The sequence below is a fragment of the Ptychodera flava genome, chromosome 17 (assembly GCF_041260155.1).
Source record: "Ptychodera flava strain L36383 chromosome 17, AS_Pfla_20210202, whole genome shotgun sequence".
Taxonomy (NCBI): domain Eukaryota; kingdom Metazoa; phylum Hemichordata; class Enteropneusta; family Ptychoderidae; genus Ptychodera; species Ptychodera flava.
Window position 1 is genome coordinate 29674498 of NC_091944.1, and position 27837 is coordinate 29702334.

The following is a 27837-nucleotide window of genomic DNA, read 5'->3' on the forward strand; positions in this document are numbered from 1 at the left end:
GGGAAAAGGCTGAACTGTTGGCAAGGTCAGCTAAGCTCAAGAAGAAGCAAGAGATTGAGCGTGCTAAGTATAAGCTTCAACTCCAAGAACACCGGGAGAGGCAAGAAATGGAGCGGGCCATGGCAAGACATGAGCTTCAACTCAAGGAGGAGCAACATGAACTTGACACAAAGATTGCCGTAGCCGATGCTAGAGCTAGATCTCTGAATAAGTTTTTTGGTGACGAATTCGAGACGATATCGCCATCAATATTAAGACTGAACCACTGGAGGACAAATCCATTGTGTCCAGAACAAAACCACGAAAGACCACAACACCAGTACGAGTGTATAAGAAGGAAACTCCTACAATAGAAAGGGAGAATGACAGTGAGGCGGATGATTAGAAGAAGAAGTCAGTGTAGCAGCTTCCAGAATTTCCATTAGAAGCAGTGGCAGTAACATGAGTAAGACGACACGTGACTCTGCACAGTGGGCCATGATCAGAGCAATAAAGAAAATGTCCACAGTGATAAAGAAGTTTGACGGTAACATCATGGAGTACAGATCATTCATAGATGAGTTTGAGACCAAACTAGTACCGACTGCTGAAGATGATAAAGATAAACTCACTCTGCTGAGACAGTTCACGGAAGGCACAGCCCATGAAATAGTTCAAGGGTATGCGGGTATAGATGCAAGTGAAGCATATCAAGGTGCCATGGAGGAGCTGGAAGAGCGCTATGGTGATCCACACAAGATAGCCAACGCCTACCTGAGGAAGGTTTTGGACTGGCCTCCAATCAAGCCAGATAATGTTGCCTCATTAGACAAGTTCGCCATCTTCTTAAATCGATGTAAGACAGCAACCCGATGCGTTGATGGCCTAGAAATACTAGAACATTCAGAAAATATGAAACGGATCGTCAAGAAGCTTCCTTACTTTATTCAAGATTCTTGGAGTAAACGCACAGCGAAGATACGCAAAGCCAAGAAAAGAGTAAGATTTGAAGACCTCGTCGATCTGGTGAAGTCCGAAGCAAGCAGACTGTCATGCCCGGACTACAGTAGACAAGCAATGGCTAGTCTCGACAATCCAGTGAAAAAGAAGAGAGGTACAGACAAAGTGGAACAATCTTTCGCCACTAGCGTTACAAGCGCAGACAAGAAGACGAACCAAGGGAGCAAGAAGAGCAACACTTCAACCTCCAAACCAAACAAGGCTCAACAGAAACCATGCCTGCACTGCCAAGATAACAATCATTCTTTCGACAGTTGCGAACAATTGATTGCAGCCAGTCAAGAAGATACTGTTAACTTTCTGAGAAACCAAGGTGTATGTTTTGGCTGTCTGAAACCTGGTCACCGGAGTAGGCAATGCAAGCAGAAAGCTAAATGCTCCAAATGCCAAGGAAAACACCCAACAGTACTACATCAGGATTGTCGACCGACAACTGATAAAGATGAGGATTCAAAGAGACCAGTACAGACGGAGAGTGTCGCAGTACACTGCACCATGGCAGAGGTGGACCAAGTACAGTCCTTCATGGGGACCGGTGGTCAAGACGATGACACCAGTGGTGATGATGATAACTGCAAGGTCCTGCTGACTATTATCCCTGTCAAGGTGAAGTTGAAAGGCTCAAATAGAATGGTACAGACTTATGCCTTTCTGGACACAGGTAGTGTCATATCATTCTGCACAGAAGCGTTACAGAGAAAAGTGGGAGCCACAGGCAGAAAGACAAAGCTGACGGTAAATACAGTGAACGGCTTAGGCAGCCACACCTGCGACAAAGTCACGGGCATAGAAGTTTACAACCTAGACTGTTCAGAGCCACAGGTAAGCTGAAAACAGTATACACTAAACCAGAGATAGGCGTCTCTGAAGACTACATTCCCCATCAAGAGGATCTCATGAGATGGCCGCATTTGAAGAATATAAGGCTTCCAAGAATAGATGCCGAAATAGGACTGATGATAGGTACCAGAGAAACAGCAGTATTTACCCCTCTGGAAACAATACGTGGTCCAGACTCAACCCCTCACGCATGCAGAACACGCGTAGGATGGATCCCCTGGCACGTAGTCAGATTGAACGAACAAGGGCAACATCCTCCCAGCTACAGAACAGAAGTTGTGGCCGTAGAGGATATGGAAGAACTGGATAAACTAGACAGGTTAGTGCTACATATCATTGACCTTGATTTTCCTGAGCGCATGATAGATGACAAAAGGGAACACTCCCAAGAAGACAAGAAGTTCATGCAGAAGGTAAACGAAACCAAGGAGCTAGTAGACGAACACTACAAAATTGGACTTCCATTCAAAAATGAAAGAGTTCGACTACCGGACAATCAGCACAACAACGATTACAACGATTTAAAGGCCTGGAAAGAAAGTTGAGAAACAACCCAAAGTTCCATGCCGACTACCAGAAGTTCATGGCAGACATAATTGAGAAGGGATACGCAATACAAGTCCCTAACGACGAGTTAGATCGAGACGACGGAAAGGTATGGTATATACCCCACCATGGAGTATATCATCCGAAGAAACCAGAGAAGATCCGTGTTGTCTTTGACTGTTCAGCAAAGTTCCAAGGGGTGTCGTTGAACAACCTATTACTACAAGGGCCGGATCTGACAAATAATCTACTAGGAGTGTTATTACGATTTCGACAGGAACCAATCGCTTTAATGGCAGACATAGAGGCTATGTTCCACCAGGTAAAGGTTAGAGAAGAGGACAGTGACTGTCTACGCTTCTATTGGTGGCCAGATGGAAACATAGAAAGCCCTCCAAGAGTCTATAAAATGATGGTTCACCTGTTCGGTGCAGTATCATCCCGAGCTGCGCGAACACAGCACTACACAAGATGGCCGACGACAACAGCCACCTATTCAACAAGGAAGTTGTCAAAACAATAAAGAGAGACTTCTGCGTAGATGATTGCCTCAAGTCGGTAGAAAGTACGAAGAAGGCAATCGAGTTGACACAAGATCTGACTGCTGCTTGCAAGAAAGGCGGTTTCCGTCTAACAAAGTGGGTGAGCAACAGCCGTGAAGTATTGGAGACTATACCAAAAGAAGAAAGAGCTAAGGAAATCAAAGACCTGAAGCTGGAATACGACTGCCTACCAGTAGAGCGTGCCCTAGGTACTTCATGGTCGGTCGAGTCAGACACCATAGGATTCCAGATCAACATTGGAAGCCGGCCTCCAACGAGAAGAGGCATACTATCAATTATCAGCTCAGTATACGATCCCATTGGACTCGCAGCTCCGTTCATCCTACCTGCAAGAATATTACTTCAAGACTTGTGTCGTAGAGGTATTGGTTGGGATGCAAAGATCAAAGAAGACGATCGGAAGAAATGGCTAAGATGGCTATCAGATCTTCCAAAACTAGAAAACGTATCAACTCAGAGGTGCTACAAACCAGCAGACTTTGGCGAAGTCAAGGTTCGTGAAATACATCACTTTTCTGATGCCAGTGAATATGGATACGGTGTCGCATTGTATATCAGACTCATAAACGAAAACGGAAGAATTCACTGCGCCTTCCTTATGGAAAAGCAAGGGTTGCACCACTGAAGAAAATTACCATCCCACGCCTGGAGCTGACAGCAGCTACAGTGGCCGTGAGAATGAACAGAATGTTGGAGGAAGAACTCGACATTAAGAACGACAAGGTATACTTCTGGACAGACAGCACATCAGTGATTAAGTACTGCGCCAATGAAACATCCCGATTCCACACCTTCGTAGCCAACCGGATCAACATTATACGTGAAGGTTCGGATAGTAAACAGTGGAAGTACGTTGACACAAAGTCCAACCCAGCAGACGACGCATCTAGGGGACTAACGGTAGACAAGTTCCTGCAAAACAAAAGATGGCTGCGAGGACCAGATTTCCTGTGGAAACGAGAAAGTGAATGGCCTACACAACAGGACATCTCCAGAGCGCTAGGTAATAAAGACCCAGAAGTCAAGCGGGAAGCATCCGTGTACAGCACTGTACTAGTAGAGCAAGAGTTTGGGGTAGAGAAGATCTTACTACGCTACTCCAGCATGATGAAACTAAGGAAAATAGTCGGATGGTTCCTGTTAGCGAAGAAAAACCTCCAAGATAATGCCGCAAAAGAAAGGAAGACGATGAAGACACCAACGCAGATACTAGCCAGAAGAGTTGTGAAACAACAATCCCACCTGTTTCATTAGAGAATCTGCAAAGGGCAGAAGATGCAATCATGAAGTATGTGCAGCGAAAGCACTTTCCAGATGAAATGGCACTCCTTCAACGAAAGAAGCAAGTCAGGAGATACAGCCCATTATATAAGCTGGACCCAATTTTGGATAAAGGAATAATACGAGTTGGCGGACGCCTGGAACGTGCCTCAGTGTCACCAGACAGCAAGCACCCGATAGTGCTGCCTAAAGACTCACCACTGTCAACAATCATACCCCAAGAAACCCACAAAGAAGTCGGACATCTTGGAAGGAACTCGATGCTGGCAAAGCTAAGAGAGAAATATTGGATTCTACGGGCGCCTACAGCAATCCGCAACCTCGTAACCAAATGTGTCATCTGTAGAAAATATAGAGCGAAAGTTTGTGAGCAGAAGATGTCAGACCTACCTAAGGACCGCATCACCCCCGAAGAGCCACCATTCACTCGCACAGGTGTAGATTACTTCGGACCACTGGAGGTCAAACGTGGCCGTGTCACTGAGAAGAGGTATGGAGCGATCTTCACATGTATGGCAACTCGTGCGGTACACTTAGAAGTAGCCTGCTCATTAGATACAGATTCGTGCATCAACGCCATCAGAAGATTTATAGCACGAAGAGGACAAGTTAAGTCCATCAGATCAGACAACGGGACTAACTTCATCGCAGCCGACAAAGAGCTGAAGGAAAGTATCAGGAGATGGAACCAAGAGAAGATAGCTGAGATGCTCCACCAACAAGACATCAAATGGGAATTCAACCCCCCAGCAGGTTCCCACTTTGGAGGAGTATGGGAGCGTCACATCAGAACCATAAGGAAAATCATCTTTTCCTTGCTCAAAGAACAACCACTTCGCATGTCAGATGAAGCACTCCGAACGCTGTTCTGCGAAGTGGAAGCCATAATTAACAGCCGACCAATCACCAGGCTGTCAGAAGATCCGAACGATCTAGAGGCATTAACACCCAACCACCTGTTAATGCTGAAACCAAAACAGGCCCTGCCACCCGGCTTGTTTCAGAAGAATGACAACTACGTACGCCGTCGATGGAGACAAGTGCAGTACCTGACAGATATATTCTGGAAGAGATGGATGAAAGAATATCTCCCGTTGCTACAAGAGAGACAGAAGTGGCTCGAGATCAGAAGAAACCTCAACGTTGGAGACGTGGTGTTGATCGTCGACAACACAGCACCGAGGAACTCCTGGTCCATGGGCAGAATCACCGAAGTGATGAAAGACAAGAAGGGACTCGTCAGGTTTGCAGAAGTCAAGACCAGAGCGACTACTCTACGACGTCCAGTGGATAAGTTGTGTGTGCTCCTGGAGGCGACGCCATTGAAGATTCGTCTGAAGGACACAAGAACAGCTAAGAACTTTAATCTTTTTTATTAGTGATATATGAACAGTATATTATTCATGTTTGTTTAGTTAGATTGAATTTTGACCAGTTTAGAATATTGGATTTATAATTGTTCCGAGTCACATCTACACAATTAGGGGACCGGAATGTTACGGTCAAAATCAACATCCCCTTATTTGGCCATAGTTCAAATTCAAAGTCATGAGTCACCATCAACTTCCATCCTTTAAATGTTTATCTTTTGTATTACGCACTGCGCACATGCAGCCATTCCAAGCGTGCTTCTAGTCACTTTAAGTGAGACCTTCAGAGAGTGGACATGTCTCTGAAAGTGACCGGCTATAGTTCTCGCCAAGATTGCTTGTAAAGACCTTTTTGATGAAACAGCTTTGAACCTGTTGATGCGATAGTCTTATACAACCCTACACAAAATCGGTAAGCAATTCAGTTGATTCTTTTGTGACTTTAAAGCAGACATTCTTGAAGGAACATTGAATAGCCTTATTCCATTGTGAGACTCTAAGAGCACGTGTGCCTAACAAAAGGCCAAGGACCTTATTGAAGTATGTGAACAATGAATGCTATAATGGACACATTCAACGACTCTGATTACATTTATAGGACAACCTTTTTGAGACCTTTTACGTAAAGTAGTCTAGTGATTGTATTCTTATGCATCTTTGAGTTAGTAATTGTTTCAAAGCAGCTAATTGTTCATTAAGTCAGGGCTGATTTTATGCAAATGAGATCTTGTCAACGAAAGTAAACGTTCAGTCACCGTTAGAGGGCGTTTACTGAGGTGGGTCATGTGACCATCCCACCTATTATGACCTTTGACCCCTGAGTCATCTTAGAGGGAGTATTACTTCCTGTTAGTTACTTCCTGTTTCTAATTTCCTGTGTCATAGAGTGTATTTACTTCCTGGTCAAAGAGAGTATTTACTTCCTGTGTCATAGTGTGAACGTAGCTTAGTTCTCACTTCCTGTATCCCTTTGTTTGATTTGTTTTCAGTTTATCGTTCCCAAACATTCCCAAACATTCTCAACGTTCTCATCATTCTTAGTACAACATTCTTCGCAAAGAATTTGTTGTTCTCAGTCTTGAAGACATGCTTATATTCGTATAAACCACGTGAAACTTAGATCGGATACTTGCTTCGTCTTATTTAAGAGGGAACACATTATGGAATATCAGTTGTAGACGACTATTGCATAGTAGTTGCAGACAAATAATTTTGAGTCTTAAGGAATTTGTTTGCGCGCTACAATTATATCAAAATGACAATAAGTCTTTACAATGTAACTCTCATTCTGGGACTGAATTATAGGTATATCAATTGAATTCCTTATAATCAAAATTCATTAATTTTGCAAGTTACTCCTGTAAACAAGCCAAGTCAATAGATTTTGTATACAACATATAACTTTTTCTTTCCTTTCAATCCTTTTTGTCGTGATTCACGTCGTCACATCTTATTTGAAGAAGGAATACGAAGACATCGCAAAATAAAAAAAGCTTGTTTCTCATCCTCGCGCGAGTCAATTGAGACCCGCCGCGTCAACTTTTTCCTGGTCATTGGAAAAAATGAAAAAAAAACAACAAAAATACACGACGATATTGCATAATACAGTGCTTATAAAAGATAACTGTAAACAAAATAACTGACACTAACATTTCATTCAGAACTATACACATGTCACTGTTATATTAAGTTGACAAAACTGCATTGCTCAACTAAAAGTCAAACCGCAGAACTGTTGCTGTACAAAAATACTAAAGCAACACTGCTGTGCATTTATTCCTTCGTGCATTCCTTTGTCGTTTTCATGTTTTTGCGTTCTTGAAGGTTAAAAATTAAAAAAATTGAGAAGAAAAAGAAACCGCGTCACCGCATCATTTCTGCAATATGTCCAGGATGAGAAACAAACTTTTTATTTTTCTTGGCCTTACCAGAGTTACTAAAAATATTAGGTTCCTGCATATTAATCACTGATATGCTTACCTTTTTCAAATACACCCGATGGATATTTTCAATAACATGAAATATCGTCAATTGTACTAATAAATCATTAATATTCTTTGGTTAATCACTTATACGCAGTTACTTCTATCGCTGACGTATCCAATATGTGTGCAAAATTTGCGATGTTGGCTGTCGGTGATTGCGGTATTGCAATTGATCTGCTAGAGCCAAAAAACAGTCCCGAAGGAAAAAAGAGTCTTCTGTTTTGTAGCTGGTCAGATTACTTTGCTAAAAAAATGTTTTGTGATAATCCCATTTATATGCGAAGCAGAGTATTCCCACGATTTGCCTGTATAACTTTTGTTGCAGTACGAACGACTAACGTGATCTAAATGTTGCTACACTTCTTGAATGGGGTTGGAAAGTTGCTTCTAATCTTGTTATTACAACCAACAATACTTTCTGTCTGAATACATACACGTAATACTTTTCTTTCTCGGTAGGGTTCTTTGTGTAAACCAACAGCCGCTCATTCCCCTGCCTTTGTTTCATCAGTACTTGTACGATCTCTTTGAATTTTACCCAACTTCAATTAAACTGTATAGCTACTATAGCAAGACTAGAAACAACTTCCCAAACCAATTTCTGTAGTTTAACAACATTTAGATAAACTTAGTCGTTCGTACTACTATGAAAACAGTCGAAGCACGATTGATTTGCTGCAGAAATTTGTAACAAAACGGAAAAAATAAATTGTAGAAAACAAAATTGAGTACGAGACAATGTGATAACAAATCGATCTATAGATCTATCTATATATCTATTGACCAATTTATCTAATCGATTGATCAATCTATTGATTAATTGATCTATCTTTCTATCGAATTTATAGATTATTTGTTCTATCGATCGACCTGCCAATAAATTTATGTATCGATCGATTGATCGATCGATCACCCGACCATCTATCAAATATTGATAGATAGATAGATCGATCTATCGATTGAGTGATCGATTTAACTATCGATACATCGATCGACCTATTTATCTTTCTATCTATCTAACTATCTATCTGTCTGTCTATCTATCTATCTATCTATCTATCTATATATATATCTATCTAATATCTATCTATCTAAGTATGAATCGATCGTTCTATCGCTCCCCATGACTCGCTTAATCAGATATTATCAGTTACTTGATATGTTATTGGTTGTTTTGATACGGTAATGGTTAACTTTTCTACGGAATTGCTTGATTTAATCGTTATTGGTTCATTGATACGTTATCGGTAAATTTGTTGATACGTTATCGGTTAGGAAAAATTACTACGTTATCGGTAAATTTTTACTACGTTATCGGTTAGAAAAATTTACTACGTTATCGGTTCGTTACTACGTTATCGGTTGATTTACTACGTTATCGGTAAATTTTTACTACGTTATCGGGTTTGATACGTTATCGGTTAGTTACTACGTTATCGGTTGTAACATGCCCTTCAATCTCTGTGTGGAGATTGGCCCTGCCAGTGTAGTCTGGCAGAGACCCTGCGATTCGCGTTCTCCACTGTTGGAACACGCGCAATTCACGCGCACGCCCTTCAGAGATTATGCGCAATTGAGTCCATGTGCTCGTGCTATTGTGTCGTTGAGCTTTAAAATGACGGAATGTTGAAAGAAACTGGAATTACTACAGAGAATACTTTTCGGGTATCACATGTGAGTGTCTAAGGTACCAAGTAGGACGTTTAAGAAATCCTTCAAGAAAGTTCACGCCGCCTGTGGCCATTTTGTGGAGTATAAGCTTATAAGCTTAGATAACTGCAGCGTATTTCTACTGTACATATTGCCGGATCATAAGCGATAGAATTTTGCGTTTCACTTCGTTTAATCATTCAGATGGAAATGCCGCCCTTCTCCAAACTTGGAAAAAAACAGGGTGACAGACTTTGGAATGCTAACTCTTGTATAACGCCAAAACGATTAGTTTATTGCGCTCGTATTTCTGGACACGTTTAGTCTCACTGTTTACCTCCGGTTGGTTAGCAACCGCAGTTTAATTGACAGCCGATTCTTTATATTTAGGGTAAATTGTTGCAATAAGTGTTTCCTACGACGTTCGCACAAGAGAAATAGGGCAAAATTCATTGAGAGTTAAGTTCGAGTTGGTGGTTAGTTTAATTCTATTTAGATTCCTATAGTATGTCAAGTAGGGCAGGATTAAACGTGAAACATTTAACTTGTAATATTCCCCCCTTGTCTTGGCCTGATGAGTTTAAAAAAGTGTTTAAAGGTATACAGACATCATGTTCAAATTTAGCCGTTGCTACCATGGAAAGGGAGCTAGCTAATCATAAAGTTTATGGGGTCACGCCAGGTCACACAAAAAATAATGCACCACTACATGTTCATAATTTTAATATGGTTAAACAATCAGAAATAATTTGTCTTCATTATTCTTCCTGGAATGAGCCAAAAAAATCAAAATAAATTATTTTAAAATGAATATTAATACGCCATTAATTTTAAATCCATAAAATAAATAAGTACCGGTGAATCATGTTTCAAATTAAAAAACTGTGCGCTACTGTTACTGCTTGTGATAAATAATGGTACATCGGGTGCTAAGGGGAATCGGGTTCACAAAATTAATTTGAATACTAGTAGAATTAATTTTAGCACATAAAATTAATTCGATGAATGCATAATGAGTTAGTAATATATTATATTACACTTAATTGGGATTACTGCATGAAACAAAATAAAATATGCTTGAAAAATTATTACTGGTCTATATAAAATTAATTCTAACACACTAAAATTAACGGAAAACATAATTTTGACCAGAATGGCCCCAATTATCTTTATTATTATACACCTGCGTCTGCAATCTATGGAGTTTCTTGGTACAGTAAATTGCAGTATCAGAGGACGCAGAGTCCAATAACTTTGACGCGGAGTACAATAACTTTTGGTGTTATTGGACGCTATTTGACCTTTCACCTCAAAACACCATTACGTCAATGCGGGGAAAAAGGAGAGATGATTTTAAGTTTTTAAAAAAACATATACTTCTAAACATTCGGTACTTCACAACATTAGTAGTGGTGAATCAAAAGCCTGTGAATTTGGGTGAAATTATGCTGCCGACCTACAATTTCTAACACATGCACTGCGCTGCGCGGGTTTGAAAATTCGTTCTGTGCGCTCAGCGGACGCGCTGAACGCGTTCTCAGTTTGCTCGCGATCGCTCAGTGCAGTGCGGGACGGGCATCCCCCAAAAAGCTTTAATTTTGACTTTTTCGGGGTAAAATTGGAATAAAAAGGTGTATAATAATGAGGTTATTCCCAAAATACCGGGATTTATGTCCGAGTACATCGTACACTTCAGTATTGTCCTCGACGCTACGTGTCTTGGACAATGCCTCCGCTGCACGATGTACTCGGACATGAATCCCGGTATTTTGGGAATAACCTTATATTATTCTTCCTAGAATGAAGGCACAGAAATTAAAATTATTATTATTATTATACAACACATGTTAAGAGTTGTTACTTAGGAATCAATAGAATAAATAAAAAACAGTGAATTATGTTTTAAATAAAAGCAACTGTGGTTACCAAAATGGTTACCGTGGCAACATAAAACAAAATGAACATGGAGTTCATGCTGTGATAAATACACTTAGGAGAGCATTTGCAAAGTAACTGGGATTACTTTTAATGGAATTTGGAAAAAAATGAAATTTTAAAACGCAAATAGGTTACTATGGAAACACAGAGCAGTAAAAATGGATATCATATTTTGTCTTTCTAACGCAAAATAACCCTTTGGTATAATATTTCTGTTGATTACTGGATTTTTACACTGGATATCTAGTTTCTAACCCAAAATATCCCTCTGATATAACACATTCTGTTGATTACTGGATTTTAGGTGGAATCTTTGAAAAACTGGTACGGTAATTTTTACTCCTGAATGGTTTCCATGGAAAAACCTCACATTAAAATTCGTGTGATTTTTTGGTGTGCTAACCAGAAAAACCCTTATGATCAATTTTTTACAACAATCATTAATATTTAATATGAATTAGGGAAAAAGTAACATTTTCAATCCCAAAATAGTTACCATTGCAACTTAAAACATTAAAATAAGGCTGGTATTTGTGTTCTCTGACCCGAACTCCACTAGATAATTTTCATAATAATCAAAGTAACTTTTCATGGGATATTAGAAAAACTAAAATTACAACCCCTAAAATTGTAGCCATGGAAACATGGGTCAGTGTAATCAATATCATATTTGGTTTTTTCGACCCAAAATACCCTTATGATGAAATTTGCACGGAAATTTAACTATTACTATTCGCGTTATTATTTCTAAATGATACTTATATTAATTATTATTGTACTTTGGCCTCAGCCCAAGTACATTTGTTTTCATTCCGTGGGAAAAAACTCTGTAAGGTATAACCATTCCTGGCTGAGACCAGGGAGGGCAAAATGTCTTGGCTTCATCTTTCTTGGCATAATAAATGGCGTAATGATGTTAACTGAATTGAAGTGCTGCTCTCAGCCAGTCTTGAATAAGTGAGATGTGAATATTAATGCTTCTCTATCTGAGTTTTTGCCACAAAATCTTCTGAATATAATCAAAATGTGCATCGAAATGCAACAATTAATGCACCCTCCGTTTCCTAGGCGATGGCACAACCCTTGCTACACCCACTGGACGAGCCAAAGTGGGAGGGGTAATTTCAGTTGGTCGAACAAGAGGGCTCGAGACCAGAATTTAACATTTAAACTTGAAACATGTTTAATCGCTGACAAGATGTGGACTAGTGTTAATCGAAGTAAAATTGTGAAAAGGAAAGGTTTTATATCCCGGACACAATGAAAAACATTACGACTGGAAACTGTACCCCCAGTTGAGAATAGTAATGCCCACAGCGATGGAGAACACTTATCCTTGAGCTGAGAAAACCAGACCATCATTTCGAAATAGAGCTGCAGATGCGAGAAGCTCGTTCAAAATAGCTAGGTACACCCCATAAAGGGGTGGTTTCGAGTTTTGAGGGCAAATTTCGCCTCCTTCATATAGAAATCGTACGTTTGTTTTTCCAGGAGAACACACCATTTGACACAAATTTGCATGTAAAGGGGTAGCCAGTAAGCACGTGGTCAAATCTGGCATAAGAAACAATATGAAATGTTGGGTAAAGCCAGTCCAAAATAAACTGATTTGAACTTTTGTGTTTTGTAATTTATACCACTGCAGTAACATTACCTTTTTTGACAACATCACACAATGTAATACGTTTTGAAACTGAATACTCCGACGTATTCTGTGTCTCCTTTGCTAAAAAATACGGTATGCCGATTACAATGTAAGGAGATGATGACGTCAAGACAGATTTGTAGTGTGTTTGGTCCTGGATGGTGCACGAAGTTTTGTCAAGGTAGCTTGAATATTTATTTCCTAAATGGGAGAGATTAGGGTCGATCTAAACGAAGGCCGGAGAATGTTATGATCCTCTAAGCGAGCTGAACTCTAACGCGAATGGTTGGATAATTTGGAGGATGTCTAGAATGATCTCGTCTCATTAAGATTATTTGGCGGTCAGTATTGAATTTCAACTGCGTCACAAGTTTGCGAAATGAGTATTCCGTCGAACGGTCAACGAACGATATTTAAGAAATCTGGAGACATGGCACATCGCATTTTTATTTTAATATTTTATATTTCACAAAAGATGTAAGAAGCAATGATTTTGTCGAAAATTCTGAAAAAAATATAGGAAGATTTGATCGCAAACACATTTTCACTTGGGGTCAACTAGCCCTGCGTACGATGCTGTGTGTTCCGCTACAGCTAATCGCCCCGCTCACCACAGCCCTGCAAAGACCCGTACGCGCACGTAGGGTCGGTGACTTCAAATCCATTTTGGGACTTGACGTAAAAAGCCAAATTACTGCCGAAATTCAGCGTTCTTGGGCCCAAGTTGTATCCCAGCCTACCTCAGCTACTCGATCGCTTCCAAAAATGACAGTCTTTTATTCACTTCTCGTAAATAACCGTCGATGTCGGCAACTCTCTCGCTAGCCCTGCGTACGATGCTATGTGTTAGCTGTAGCTAGATAGCACATAGCATCGTACGCAGGGCTAGGGGTCAACATGGGGTCGCAGCCATGTTGCCTCAAAACTTATTTCTGTCTGCACTCAAAACTCAAAAATGTCGGATATGAACCTGAAAATCGATGCAATTTTGTCAAACTTCGGCGAAATTTCAGCATATAGACAAAATTTCATCTAGGTAAGTTAAATTTACTGAAATTTGATCGACAAATAATCCTGAGCTTGAACGTGACAGCTCGCCTTCTCCGGGAAGTCAAGCATCCAGCTGCTCATACACAGTTGCCCATATGGGCAGGTTTATGATATTGTTTTCAAGCGACGGCGGCAGACCGTACGGGGCTCTGGATATGAACCTACTGCCGGTGTAGCTGTAATAACTGTTGCGTTGTTTTTAGTGCCCACGGACGAAGTCCTGGGGGAGTTATAGGTTTGGTCATGTCAGTCCGTCCGTCCGTCCGTTCACGCAGATATCTCAGACATGCCCTGGTCAATTTCTTTCAAACTTTGCACAAGAATAGTACCCAACCCCATACAGATGCACGTCGATTTGTTTCACAATGCGATTGAATTTGGCCGTGTTAGAGGACTTTTTAGTTTACACCTCTATAGACTCCCATGTATATGGCAGTTCTCCATAGACTTTCATGTATAAGGCCAAGAAAAATAAAAATTTAGTTTCTCATCGTATTCATATTGCCTAAAGGATGCAGTGACACAGTTTTTTTGCCCCACGGATAAAGTCCAGGGGGCTTATAGATTGGGTCATATCCGTCCGTGAGTCCATCAGTGAGTCCATCAGTTCACGCAGATATCTCAGACATTTTGACAAAATATCATGTGACTTTGGTGACGTTTGACCTCAAATATACATTATTGTCCATAACTCAGTAACCACAAGTGCTAAACCTTTAATATTTGGTATGATGGGACTCCTTATGACGCCACATATTGTACCCCATTAATTATGCGCATATCTAATTTTGAGCGAGCCAATAGAGCTAGAGGTCTGATTTTTGGTATATAGGGATAAGTTAACAATATAATTTGTTTGACAAAACGTCACGTGACCTCAATGACCTTTGACATCAAATATACATATTTGTCCACAACTCAGTAACCACAAGTGCTACACCCTTCATATTTGGTATGATAGGACACCTTATGACACCATATATTGTACCTCATTAATTATGCGCATATCTTATTTTGAGCGAGCCAATAGAGCTAGAGGTCTGATTTTTGGTATATAGGAATAACTTAGCAATACAATTATTATGACAAAATGTGACGTGACCTCAATGACCTTTGACCTCAAATATATATATTTGTCCACAACTCAGTAACCACAAGAGCTAAGTGCTACATCCTTCATATTTGGTATGATAAGACACCTTACGACACCACATATTGTACCTTATTAATTATGCGCATATCTTATTTTGAGCGAGCCAATAGAACTAGAGGTCTGATTTTTGGTATATAGGAATAACTTAGCAATACAATTATTTTGACAAAATGTCACATGACCTCAATGACCTTTGACCTCAAATATATATATTTGTCCACAACTCAGTAACCACAAGTGCTACACCCTTCATATTTGGTATGATGGGACACCTTATGACACCACATATTGTACCTCATTAATTATTCGCATATCTAATTCTGAGCAAGCCAATAGAGCTGGATGTCCGATTTTTGGTATATAGGGATAACTATAGGGTAGAAATCTAAATATGCCCATCTAAATATTAGACATCTACCATCGAGAACAAAAGAAATTTGCTGTAATTTGAATATTTAAGGAGTTTAAGTAATTTCACTATAAATAAAGAACCCCTGCCTCAAACTCCACAAAAGTTGCTATACATATTTTGCCGTTGTCATGCCATTGCTTCGTTTAATAACCAGTTAATCAAATGCCTAATTGACAGGAGGAAATTCAAGACCATATTTGAATAGTAGTATATATTGTCCTCAAAATTACTCTATCTCGGCCCAAGTACTCATTGCCTTCAGCAATACTGCCTTGTTATTATTATTATTATCGTGTTCTTGTCGGTGGTGGTGTTTTAAAAAGTAGTAGTAGTAGTAGTAGTAGTAGTAGTAGTAGTAGTAGTAGTAGTAGTAGTAGTAGTAGTAGTAGTAGTAGTAGTAGTAGTAGTAGACTTGCTGTTCTTGTTATTGCTGTTTTTGTAGTAGTAGTAGTTGTTGCCTTTGTTTTTGTTTTGTTATTGTACAAGTTTAAAGGTGTAAACATCTGTAAAGTAATACATTAAATGTTTTTGTTTATCCCGTTTTGTGAGTATGCATAGATCCAAATTGCATAAGCATGCCAGTTTAGATTGCACGGACTCTTAAAAGACATATGTGCCTCTTGATATCATTTTACAAATATTCTTATGGGAGTGCTGATAGTTTGGTATCTTTAACATGAAAAGATAACGTCATAACAGTCATATGAACACTAACAGGAGAGGCTTCAAATTGTTTTGTTTGTCTTAGTATTAAGGTGGTTGGAAAGGCTATTTTTGCACCAATTCTTTTCTCAGAGTTAATGTCAAGTTTCAAGTGTTAGAATCAAGATATTTAGTTCAAATTTTCAGGATAACTCCCTTAGATAATATTTTCTCCAAAGAATATAAAAATTGTATCTTTGCAGCCATGATTTTGAAATATGACACCAGTAAATATTAAAATTTAATTTTTCATATTTTTTTTACATATTTGAATTGAATAATAATTGGATAGTATTAATATTACCAAATTAGTTATAAATATGTTGACACTATTTATTGTAAGATTTGTACGGCAGGATTTGTAAATAAAATTTGTTTTTATGATTTTACATGGGTTTATATATCAAAAAATTATTAAAAATTCTTTCAAATTTCAAAATGTGATATTTCAAAAAGTACTTTAAATACAGGAAAATTGTGCCGTACAAATCTTATCTGTAACCTTGTTAATAGGCTGTAAAAATTCCATGTCCATATCTCATTTCAAAGTTGGATTAAATTGGTATACAATTATGTAGGAAAACTGTTATTCTGTCAAAAATGTTGAAAACAAGCCATATTTGCACCCCTCTTTTGAAGTCATAGAGCAGTTTTTTGGTTAATCTCACTTTTGACACCTCTTTGACACTCAAAGAATCTAAAAATGCATTTACAATAGCAGTCACTCACTCTGAATGCCAGCACCGCCTTGTCAAACTTTCCTGAAAAACAGCAAATAATGACTTTCCCTTTTCAAACATTTTATTAAAAGCTAGGGGACCTCTACCATAGTTAATACACTAAGGACTCCCCAACTTCTTCTTATTTGGTCAGTTTTTCAGAAGTTTTAACAGGCTATAACTCTGCAATGCCTTTGTGCCCCAATGTCTAGTTTTTTTTATTCCACAGAGAATGTTGACTACTTTTATATTTTAATAGTTTTGTTGAAATTTATAACTGACGTTCTAGCCTTTCCAACCACCTTAATAGCAACAAGAGTAAGTATAAAGTGCGGAGAGGATGGTAAAGCCCAGCAGGTTGATTTGTGAAAATACGAACGACAAGTTTGCTTGTAAACCAATAACAAAGTGGAATTTATAATAACATCATGTATATTTGAGGTCGTCGTTGTTTTAAATTTAGATGTATCCAAGCATATTATTATCATTCTTGTTATCGTGTTATGTGCGGATCCAGTATTGCCGAAAAAAAATTACTAGTCAATTACATGTATATGGCCCAAATTAAAATGTTAGGTATAACCTTACCAGTTTTGCCTGTATCATACTCTATGTGCTCTAGAGCAATCGCAACATATAGTTTCGAAGGTGTGTCTCCCATTGACTGAAGAAGGGTATTTGATAATAAAACAATATCCACGTATGTTACACCCATACTTGGTTCATGGACTTCAATCCAAAAGACATCGCTGAAAGAAGCTTGATATACGATATCGCCATCAACTGAGAGGCCTAATAATAGAGATTTATCAGGTGAGAATGTTATCCTCGAAACATCACCACTGTTCTCAACATAACTACTCCAGGCAGAATCATCATTCGACCACACGTACAGCATATAGTCGTTCGCAACTCCAAATAAGAGACTATTTACACCAACACTGATACATTGCACACAGCAAGAAGTGCGTATGGCGTCCGTCCATTCACCATGAAACCTCAAAACAATATTGCCGTCTTTGTCTAAAGCGATTAGATTGCCATTACTCAACATTTCGACATCAGTTATTGGTTGTCTATCATCTACAAGTTGTGCGAGGGTTTTTCGGCCAGCAGTAGACTTGTACAAGTTGTTGTCAATTCCAACCAGCAGAATAGGATACTCTGTGAGGGAAAGAGGGTGAGTCAAGACCTGTCTTCTGATGTTTGGGTCTCCTAATCTACAATTTGGGAACAAAGCTCACACAGAAGCTTCCACTGCAAATAAATTCATCATTTCTCGAAACTGTTTTCTATTCATAAATCAGAAATATACATGTAAATTATGAGTTTGTTTAAAAGCTCGTCTATGAAATCTATGCATAGAATGTATTTTTCATAAAAGTTGACTGTCGTATAGACACATACATTGAAAAAGAATTTGTAATAAGATCTTGTCACAATGGAACATCGGTAGTCAAAATTCTGCTTCCGTGTCATCTGATAATGCAACTCGTAAATTAAATGAACCTAATAAATTATTTTTCTTTTTCGTCTCCACTTGTAATATAAGTTGTTGACGAGAGTTTGACGAGAAGGCGTGACAAATTAGAACATACTGCAACAGTATACATACCTATATTGTCTTCCCCACTTTCAAGATCGTGGATTCCACTGGCAGTTTCTGAATATTGTATCGAAAAGAAAAAAAGTATCATTAATTTTGCTTGCGCAAAAAGCAGAACGCCTGTCCGTGACACTTACGGTTTCCAGGCGTCCCATCCCCTGCGGCTGTATCTGCGTATTCACTGTTGAACGGTTTCAAGCAGGACTGGTTTAAAGGGACTCATTCGACGAGTGCATATCGGAAGAAAAATTCTTGACATTGGTCACTATCATAACAATTTGATGCCCCGGTCACTAATGTAAGATGTATAATAATAAGGTTACCACGAAAACAGCGCAAAGGATGCACTCGGACATTGGCTCCGTGCGTCACCCGAAGCGAACGCTGCGCCAATGTCCTCGTACATCCTTTGCGGTATTTTTGTAATAGCCTCATATTGTCATAACGCATATGATTATGTCTTAGAGAGAGAGAGAGAGAGAGAGAGAGAGAGAGAGAGAGAGAGAGAGAGAGATGAAAAAAGTAACCGAACAATTGAGACCCATAACATACACAACTGACACAATAACCCATTTGTACTAAAGTGTGCGAGATGCCGTAAGCTTTATCCACACCAGATTACCCATAGGCTTAAATATTACGCATGGACAACCCGAACTAAGCATTATTATATGTAAACAGAAATCTAACTTCCTTTCATTTGTTTAATGTCAGATTGCAAATCAGCGATGTTCACAGTGCAGTGTTGTTGCTTGATCTAGCAGATCCATATTGACTGTAAATCGTTGGCTGTGACCTTTTCACATTTTAAAAGTACATTCATAAAGTAAATATTACAATGGATAATATACTTGTGCACAACAATTCGTGTAGATGACCCTTTTTAAGTTGTAATTTTCCCAGGCCTTAGGTTTTGTGATTAGTGTGCGAATTGTCATAATTTCACTTTTAACTATATATGTCATGTAGTTACTGTTAATCGTGACTAACTTACAAAGGCGTTACAACTACCGTGTTGAAGGGTAAGATTCCCACCATACTCTAATGAATGCTGCCTTACCTCTGTTCGCAAGTTCACTTGACATAGAGGTTGGTAAAACTCCGGCGCAAATACCGATGAATGCATCTGGCAAAGGGACTAGTTTATTTGGGATCAGGATCGTAAAATCAGTTAAAGGTGTATTTAAGTTGAAGAAAACCCTTCCGATAATCCACTCGAACGGGTCAACTTCAAGTATTTGTTTACCGTCTAATGAAAGGCCAAAAATGCCGAATTCATTTGTGTAGACGACTGATAGGATACCTCCGCTATTTTCAATCAGCTTCCAACTAGCTGATACATCTTCTCGCAAAACGAGCATTTTCTCGTCGTTTACTCCAATAATTTGCTGCTCATACCATGTAGCACGAATCACACAGCAACCATTCGGTATCGAATCCCAACCGCCTGTAAGCATCGATGTTTTAATCTGAAGTGTGTTTGTTTCACTCACTCCAAGCAATACACCATTACCAACGTCAACATCTTTTGTCGCAAAAGTACCTTCCAAAGGGTATGCTACTTTTTCAGTACTGCTTCCAGCTGCTAAGGACAAGGCAGTTGTCACGAAAATAAGGTCGACATTGCCGGGCAATTCATTTAGATCAATGGATCGAGCTGTTCTGTTGTGGAGTTTCCGAGCGTGCACTATGTAGTCTGAGTAATCTAACAAAAGATATATATATATATATATATATATATATATATATATTATATATATATATATATATATATATATATATATATATATATATATATATATATATATATATATTGTATAATTGTATAATTGTATAATTGTATAATTGTATAAGTTAACAATAAATTTACAAACATTTCTATTTCTGTCCGACTTCAGTGTGTCTGTATTGGCAACACCTGCGATTTAATATATCCTGTACGGTATTCTGTTTTCTGCCCTATTATTTCATGTTTCCCATAGACTTGCCCTGTTCCCCTCAAAACCGCATGAAGCACTTTCGTTCATCTCGTACACGATAGCTTGTTTGGCCTAGACATGCTCAAATTTATTATTCAATACCGATAAAGGCATTAGCCAGTCAAAAGGGGATTTTGGCTGCGATCAATCGTTGTTAGCAATAACCAATCCACCCATGAACTGAAAGTCAAATTGAATTATGGAAATTTAATATCAATTTGAGCAGTTTCTTTAATTTGTTTGATTATAGGCCGTGGGCAATAGGGGATCTACGAACATACCCCCCTAAATCAGGATAACAAACTCCATTATTCAGAAGCCTTGGGATCCGCAGAAGACGAAATGGATTATAAAAGAATATATATACGGATCCAATAGCTGTTACGGCCATGTTTTGAAGGGTACCGCAAAATCACGATTTTGCATCCACTTGCACTTTTGTCAAACCTGTCTATTTGTATGTAAGTCATTAGGTGAGCTTACTTTAAAACATAACCTGGCTTGTTGGTACCATTGAAAAGGCAATTAATTCTTTTTGAAAATGATCATTGTAATATGTCATATCCACTACAGTTCTCATGTAATAGGACAAATACTTACCCCATACCCCTAAGTTTATATCGCAAATTACAGCTAATCTCAAATTCTACAAATCTTTTTACAAACAAATAATACAAAAGGCAGTACTTTGTATTCAGTTTGCTTTGTTGCTACAGGGAAAAGTCAGAAATATGAAATGAACTTCTAACAGAAAAAATATTGGCATACTTTAGATTTAGCTGTCATATTTTGAAGGATACGGCAAAATCACAGTATTGCCGACTCGTATATGCAATTTTGTTAAATCTATGTCCTTGTAATTTTTTCTACTGAGCTGATGTTTTAACATAACCTGACTTTTGGGGCATCCTTGAAAAAGCAATTCATCTCTCTTTAAGATGACATGTTGTAATGTGCAATATATATTCCTTTTCAGGAATTAGGACCAAAACTTACCCTATACCATAAAGTTTATATCGCAAATTACAGTCAAAACTAATTTCAAATTCTACCAATCTTTTACCTACTAAAGACATAATACAAAAGGCACTACTTTTATTCAGTTTGTTTTTATGTTTTTTGCTACAAGGACATTTCATAAATGTATGAAAACGACCTTTTTACAGAAAAAAATATTGGGAATGGATGGCAGTAACGGTCACATTCTGAGGGGTACCGTAAAATCACAGTATTGTCGACTCGCATGTGTTTTTGTTACACCTGTCTTCTTGTAAGTCGTTTGCTGAGTTCATGTTTTAACATAACCTGGCTTGTAGTGGGGTATCCTTGAATAGCAATTCATCCGCACAGGAGTAGAAGGTATTGTCATCTACACATAATATATTAACAGTTATGCAATTTGCATATTATTTATAAAATCAGATTATATTGTACACGAGTCAAGTGTAATACAGAGGCGTTCAGTGACTTTTCAATACACTGCAAAGAGAAAGGAAACGTAACCCTGTTTAATCCGTTAAGCTATTAATATTTTGAAACTAATGCAGAACGGAAAGAAAGCTCAATTCCTATAAAATCAAATGCCAGTGATATTTATAAATAAAATCCATACATTATATTCAGAATATTATATATTTTGTGTAGACGATAAATGCATTCTCCGCCGCCTATGACAGCTTTGAAGATATGTAGGTGTATTTCATGACAAGAAGACCGATGCATGCACACTCATCTGCTGCCGTCAATCAAAACTGACTTTTTCGTTAGCGTTAGATTTTCTTTGTGTGGCATTCAATGCGTCCTTCCCTTTTTTGCAACAACCTCTTGCGGAAAAAAAATTGCCGCCGGTACTGGTTCTGTTCCCTGAACATATCAAATTAATTCTTATCTGCGCTGAAATTCGGATGTCAACAATCACATTCTTTGTCCGAAAATACATATACAGTACATAAAAAAAGCTACATTTTAACATCTCTTTGGTACATGTTACTACTAGCCATAGAAAAAAAAAACAGTACAAAATGCAGTTTGCAAAGGAACTCTGAAAAAGGAAGGAAAACAACTGGGAGAAAAATATTGATAACGAACTACCCAACCAAGTTTGAAAAAATCTCGCTCGTTGAACATATTTTTTCCCTTCGCCTTACCTTTCGAATTCCTCAAATTTTGGGGATATATGGCATCTTCAGCAGCTACCATGAATGTCGCAGCACTGCAAAACGTGAGCATCAGAGCCAAGATTACGTACATGATTTATGGCTGTCGATGGCTATGGAGGAAATAAAAATAAGGCAATTTTGTAACAACACCAATCAGTGTTATATGATTTTGCAAATTTAAATGAATTACTTTTTACTCAAGATTCGAATGTACTATCTCTGAGTGTATAGCAGAATGTTGTATGAATTGAATTAATTGAACAAAATGAGAAAAAACGGGTCATGACTTGAGGTACGATATTTTGCGTTATTCTAAGCACACATTTGGAAGAAGTCATTCTGTTTCAGTTAAAAGGTGCGATGAAAGAAACAATATACCGAAATGTGTGCAACGGTCCCTGTCCACTCAAGATTTGAATTGTTTGACGTATAAATATTGCCAGATAATTTCTGTGGTTATATTACAGCCTTGAATACTACAAATTATGAAACTTTGACAACTTACGTGTAGTTTACTATTCGTCACGAACACAGACTTTTACCTCGCTGCACTTTTAGACTGGAATATTCTTAGCTTACTTAAACACAGTACTCATAGAAACTATAAATATTTCAATATGAGCAGTGCATTCAGTACTGCTCTCTCGTACTTACAAAGAATTATTATCCTAGAGGGCCAGTCAAACCAGAGACTAATTCGCCACTGCTTGAAATTCGGTAGCACCAGATGTTAAAATGTAGACTATGGTATGGTGTTGTCTCATTTTTATCATGAAAAGTGAGTAGTATGTAGACAGCTGTTTTTTTTGTTTCTGAGGAATAAGGCGTGGCTCTTTGACTCTGGAAGCTTTACCCGTGTTACGCCGTGAGGAAACGCAATATTTAAAACAAAATTAAAGAACGGCTTATTCAAGTTACGAACTAGTGAGAAAAACAATGAATAGGGTAGCATATTCATGAGGATCGTATTGTAATCAAAATGTCATTCGATGAATCCAGCGGCGACTTTTTAGCCTGTGATGTGTATTATTTCGTGGCTCCCCGTTTGTCCTTTTTAATGGTAGTAATTCTTCGTAGAAAGGTTACGTTTAGCTTTTAACATAATTTAGTCGACAACTCCTTGTGGCCACTGATTCCAGATGGTTTAAATATGATGTCGAGTAGAGCAAATTCCAATCTGAATGCCTTCCTAATGGCTACGTTTCCTTACAACTTTTCCGACTTTTTGTGTCCTGTTCGAAACTGATTGTTGTCCTTTTCTCTATAAAAAAATCGAAAAGGCGTCGTGTATATGAAAATTACGAACCCTGGCTTTCTTAACTTGAACAACAAAAGAATGTATACTCAGCAAATTATAAAGATATAGAAAATATTGTGTGAACTAATGAATATCAATTGTAACAGTAGCAATCAAAATATTGCTTTACGTAAAACATACAGCAGAATGGTAAAAATGTTGATGTAAGTCTTTTGTATAGTTCGTATATTACATTTTTGATATAAAACTTTCTCCTTTTTATCAACTAAAAATAGTCTAATGCCGACGCTGTTTCCTTTAAGTTTTATTATAAACACTATTGGAACTAAGCAGATGAGCTTGCATTCGCAGATTATATCGACATTACTTCACTATCCAATTATCCCAAATTATTGCATTTTATTGCATTTTTTAACTTTATGATTGTAAACCTTTTCTTGTAATCGTAGAACTGAACCTTTCAGTTGTTGAATATATATTAACTAGTTTTTACAAGAAGATCTTTGACTTCACTCTCCTATTTTGCTTCTCGGACTCTTGCCCATATTACTGCGAATTGCACATTGCGGTACTAGTAGGATATCCCGAAGGAAATCAGTAAAGCCGTCGGTTCTTCCTCCGGATTTAACATTTTAACATCAGGTATGGGCTCATTTATGCTCCGACAAAGAACAGTATTTATACATGGTTAGTACACACGTTCACAACATTGATGTTACACTTGATAAGATGTTCTTGAGATAATTATAGACAAAGTTAGACAGACCGACATAAATAAGATATGATTCTCGAGTGCACAACGGAAGTAAACTAGTCATCGTTCAGCTATATTCCGTCAGTTAAAACATGACTACTGTAAGTCTGTGTCATACAATGACCGGTCTTTGGAATGAAATGAAGATGCTGCCCCCAATTTGAAATGCTTTTTATAAAGTGTCGAGCATTCAATGTGTACGCATAACTGCCATTCCCGTGCCCACGATTCAGTAATTAATCATTGCTAGACTGAAGACATGCTGGATTGTAGCTTGCAGGTAAGAGACATGGAGGAGTCAGATAAACGTGTTCCTCATTTCCGGTTAGAACTGCACAGGAAGCTTGAGTAATGGCTTAAGAAAAGCCCGATTTCTTCACGACTAGAACTTATGTATCAAACTTTTAAACATTATCTGTACGTAACGAGTGTTAATTAAAAAGTCCTCAGAATGCCTCTCCTGATAGCTTTCTGTGTGGTGTGACATTTGTTTGAATTGGTGTTTAAAGTACATCAAAGTCGAGTTCAAACATTTTGTTCATTGTTTTCTTCGCTTGAACGGATGACATTTCAAACATTAACTAAGGATTTAACTGACGTTAAAACGTACAAATTTCTCAACAGAAATGCAGCGAAATTAATCTACAGCTGCATGCAAGGATAGTATTATTAAATCATACAACAAACGGATTACCAAGCACAATGAAAATAAACTCACTGACGAATGTAGATGTCGTATCAAGTCCAATGGCTCACTCCGGGGGGCTTGAATACTTTATCTACAAAACTACTGTACAAGCGATGAAAACAATGCACAAAGGAGGTGTATGTGCTTTGCCGGCTCAGGTAGTTGACCATTACATCGAGGCTCAAAATTATCAGGGCATTAGTCTCCCCCTCCGCTACAATAACATTTGCAATAGTTCTGATTATTGGATATTTATACTAGTCTCGAACTCTTTACACGTAACACGGAAGAAGATAAGTGGAAAAAATTCTCCTCTCAACACACCAGACTCCCCGCTGAAGTTTCAAAATTTGCTTGAAGACAACTGGCACTAGTCCATTGAGCTCAAAAGTTGCCCACACAACAAAATTCCCCATCAGCTGATGAGATAACTTGAAAACATTTTAATCTGCGATAAATAAGTTGTTGAATTGGTCCACCTGTTTGTAGTGAACATCTAGTCAGCTAGCTATGGTCGTTATATTCTTCTGATAGGGACATTTAATATGTGTAATAACAATAAGTTCTTTTAAATTTTTGTCATTAGCTGAACAAGCAACGAGCAACAGAACAGATTCCCGTTGCAATACTCTTATAAAACACAGATTACTACAACGCAGTCCAAACCGGACACAATAGCAAAAAAAGCGTTTAGCTCAGCCTATCCTGTGTGACTTTTTCTTTTCATAAAGACGTTAGTTATGTAGAGTTGTTGTACTAAACGTCGTATTCTTTCAAACGAACGTATAGACAGCAGAGGGAGAAAACGGTCTATGATTAAACTTAGTCGTGTGGGACCGATACTACTTTAATGCGACAGAAGAACCGATGACTGCTACCCGTAAAATCTGACTTGGCGGTGGGCCTTATGAAATGTGATCGTGAAAAATGCTAATTTCGCATCAATAATTTCAATAAACTGCATTCAAACACACAGGTGCATACTATATATTGTTGTAAATGATTTCTTGAAACCATTTCACTCTATCAGTAAAACTACAGTCCCTCTACCACGGAAGGACAGTGGTAAAATTAATGGAACGCTCCGAGTGCCCACGGTGTACTAGACCCCCATGATCTAATGACGGAAACGTTGACAAAGTATCACATAGTATGTGTGACACTCGTCGATTAAGGCGCACTTCACATTTCTGTGATGGTTATCTGATTCAAATCGTAGAATTACTGGTTCAATTAATTTGACATAATTTCTGTTTGATATAACGACACGCTGTTGTTCAAAACAGTCAGCTGCAGTTTCACTCGGTGCGCAATATTGGCCAGCGCATATCGTGAGTGCATGGTGCGTACGTTCAGTATGATACCTTGTACACATACATATTCTGCGACTGATGATCTCAATGAAACCCTTTGGAATAATTTTTTACAATTTTCAGAGCACATTTATATCCGTTGAATTCCACAAACACTTTGATCTCCCACTACGCTCACTAGCAGCCGCGGCATTAAAGGGACAAAGTCGGCCATTTTTTTTCATGAATTTTGTTTGATACAAGATACTACCTATTTTTGACCCCAGTTTTGGATATGATACATCAAACCATCGCGAGGGTGAATAAATGATCATGACCATTAATTCATTCTCGCGACGGTTTCATTTAATTTGTTTAAAAACAGGGTAAAAAATATGCATGCTCACCCATTCATTCAGTATCTTTCAACATGTCAAACAGTATAAAGTATTATCTCGTATCAAACAAAATTCATGAAAACATGGCCGACTTTGTCCCTTTAATAGTAGTATAAGACAATAACGAGTGAATTTACGGAATGCCCTGCATTGCATGATTACAGACGATAAAAAGTTCCTTGGTGGTACACCTTAAATTTCATCAGTGTTGCCTTTGACTTTGATAATTGGTGATACAATCATCAGATGATCTATCATGCACAGCCATCGACTAAGGGAGCCGTCATTATTTACGGCCTGGGGGGGGGGTCGGAGGAATTGCTTTCGAAACTCCACAATTTCGAGTACCCCCCCCCCCCCTGCCAACCATGACGTGTTTGAGTAACCCCCTCTCTGCTACAGGAATTTTGAGTGAACCCCCCCCCCCCCCAAAAAAAAAGAAAGAATTGGGAAAGTTAAATATCTATACAGTAAAATGGATTGCTGCTGTGACAGACCCTGATTAAACCCCTTGGTACAGGTCTGTGTCAGAAAGAGGTTCCATTGCTGTGACAGGGGCTGATGTACAGGTCTGTATCCAGTGCTCTGATGACATAGAGTGTTCTCCATAGGATTTTTTACAAGAGAGCGAAGATGTGGTGCAAAGGCACCACAAGCGGTTGCGTAAGCGGTCGCGGGGGGAGGTCCCTCCTGCCTTTGGCGCTTCTGAAAAATAGAGATTAAAATGGTGTTATTTTGTGGCACTTGGGGAGTATTTTTTCAGGTTTTTTTTTGTATAAAAACTCAAAGGAACAGAAATCTGAGACAGTATTCCAAAACTTATATTCCAGTTCACTGATTTCAATGAAGA

At 38.4% G+C, this 27837-nt stretch overlaps 3 protein-coding genes across 3 annotated transcripts; all 3 read left to right on the forward strand.

Annotated features, from left to right (window-relative positions):
• The first annotated feature begins 441 nt into the window (after positions 1–441).
• On the forward strand, positions 442–1830 carry LOC139116364 (uncharacterized). The gene has a single exon (XM_070679001.1). The coding sequence runs from the start codon at positions 442–444 to the stop codon at positions 1828–1830; it is 1389 nt and encodes a 462-aa protein (XP_070535102.1).
• A 1796-nt stretch (positions 1831–3626) lies between these two features.
• Positions 3627–4202, forward strand: LOC139116365 (uncharacterized). Its single transcript, XM_070679002.1, has one exon. It carries the CDS (start codon positions 3627–3629, stop codon positions 4200–4202), a length of 576 nt encoding a protein of 191 aa, XP_070535103.1.
• Positions 4203–4267: 65 nt separating this feature from the next.
• On the forward strand, positions 4268–5608 carry LOC139116366 (uncharacterized). The gene has a single exon (XM_070679004.1). It carries the CDS (start codon positions 4268–4270, stop codon positions 5606–5608), a length of 1341 nt encoding a protein of 446 aa, XP_070535105.1.
• Positions 5609–27837: the final 22229 nt, after the last annotated feature.

Excerpts from the sequence above, each read along its gene's own strand:
- LOC139116364 (XM_070679001.1), top strand. The coding sequence starts at position 442 with ATGAGTAAGACGACACGTGACTCTGCACAGTGGGCCATGATCAGAGCA.
- LOC139116365 (XM_070679002.1), top strand. The coding sequence starts at position 3,627 with ATGAACAGAATGTTGGAGGAAGAACTCGACATTAAGAACGACAAGGTA.
- LOC139116366 (XM_070679004.1), top strand. The coding sequence starts at position 4,268 with ATGGCACTCCTTCAACGAAAGAAGCAAGTCAGGAGATACAGCCCATTA.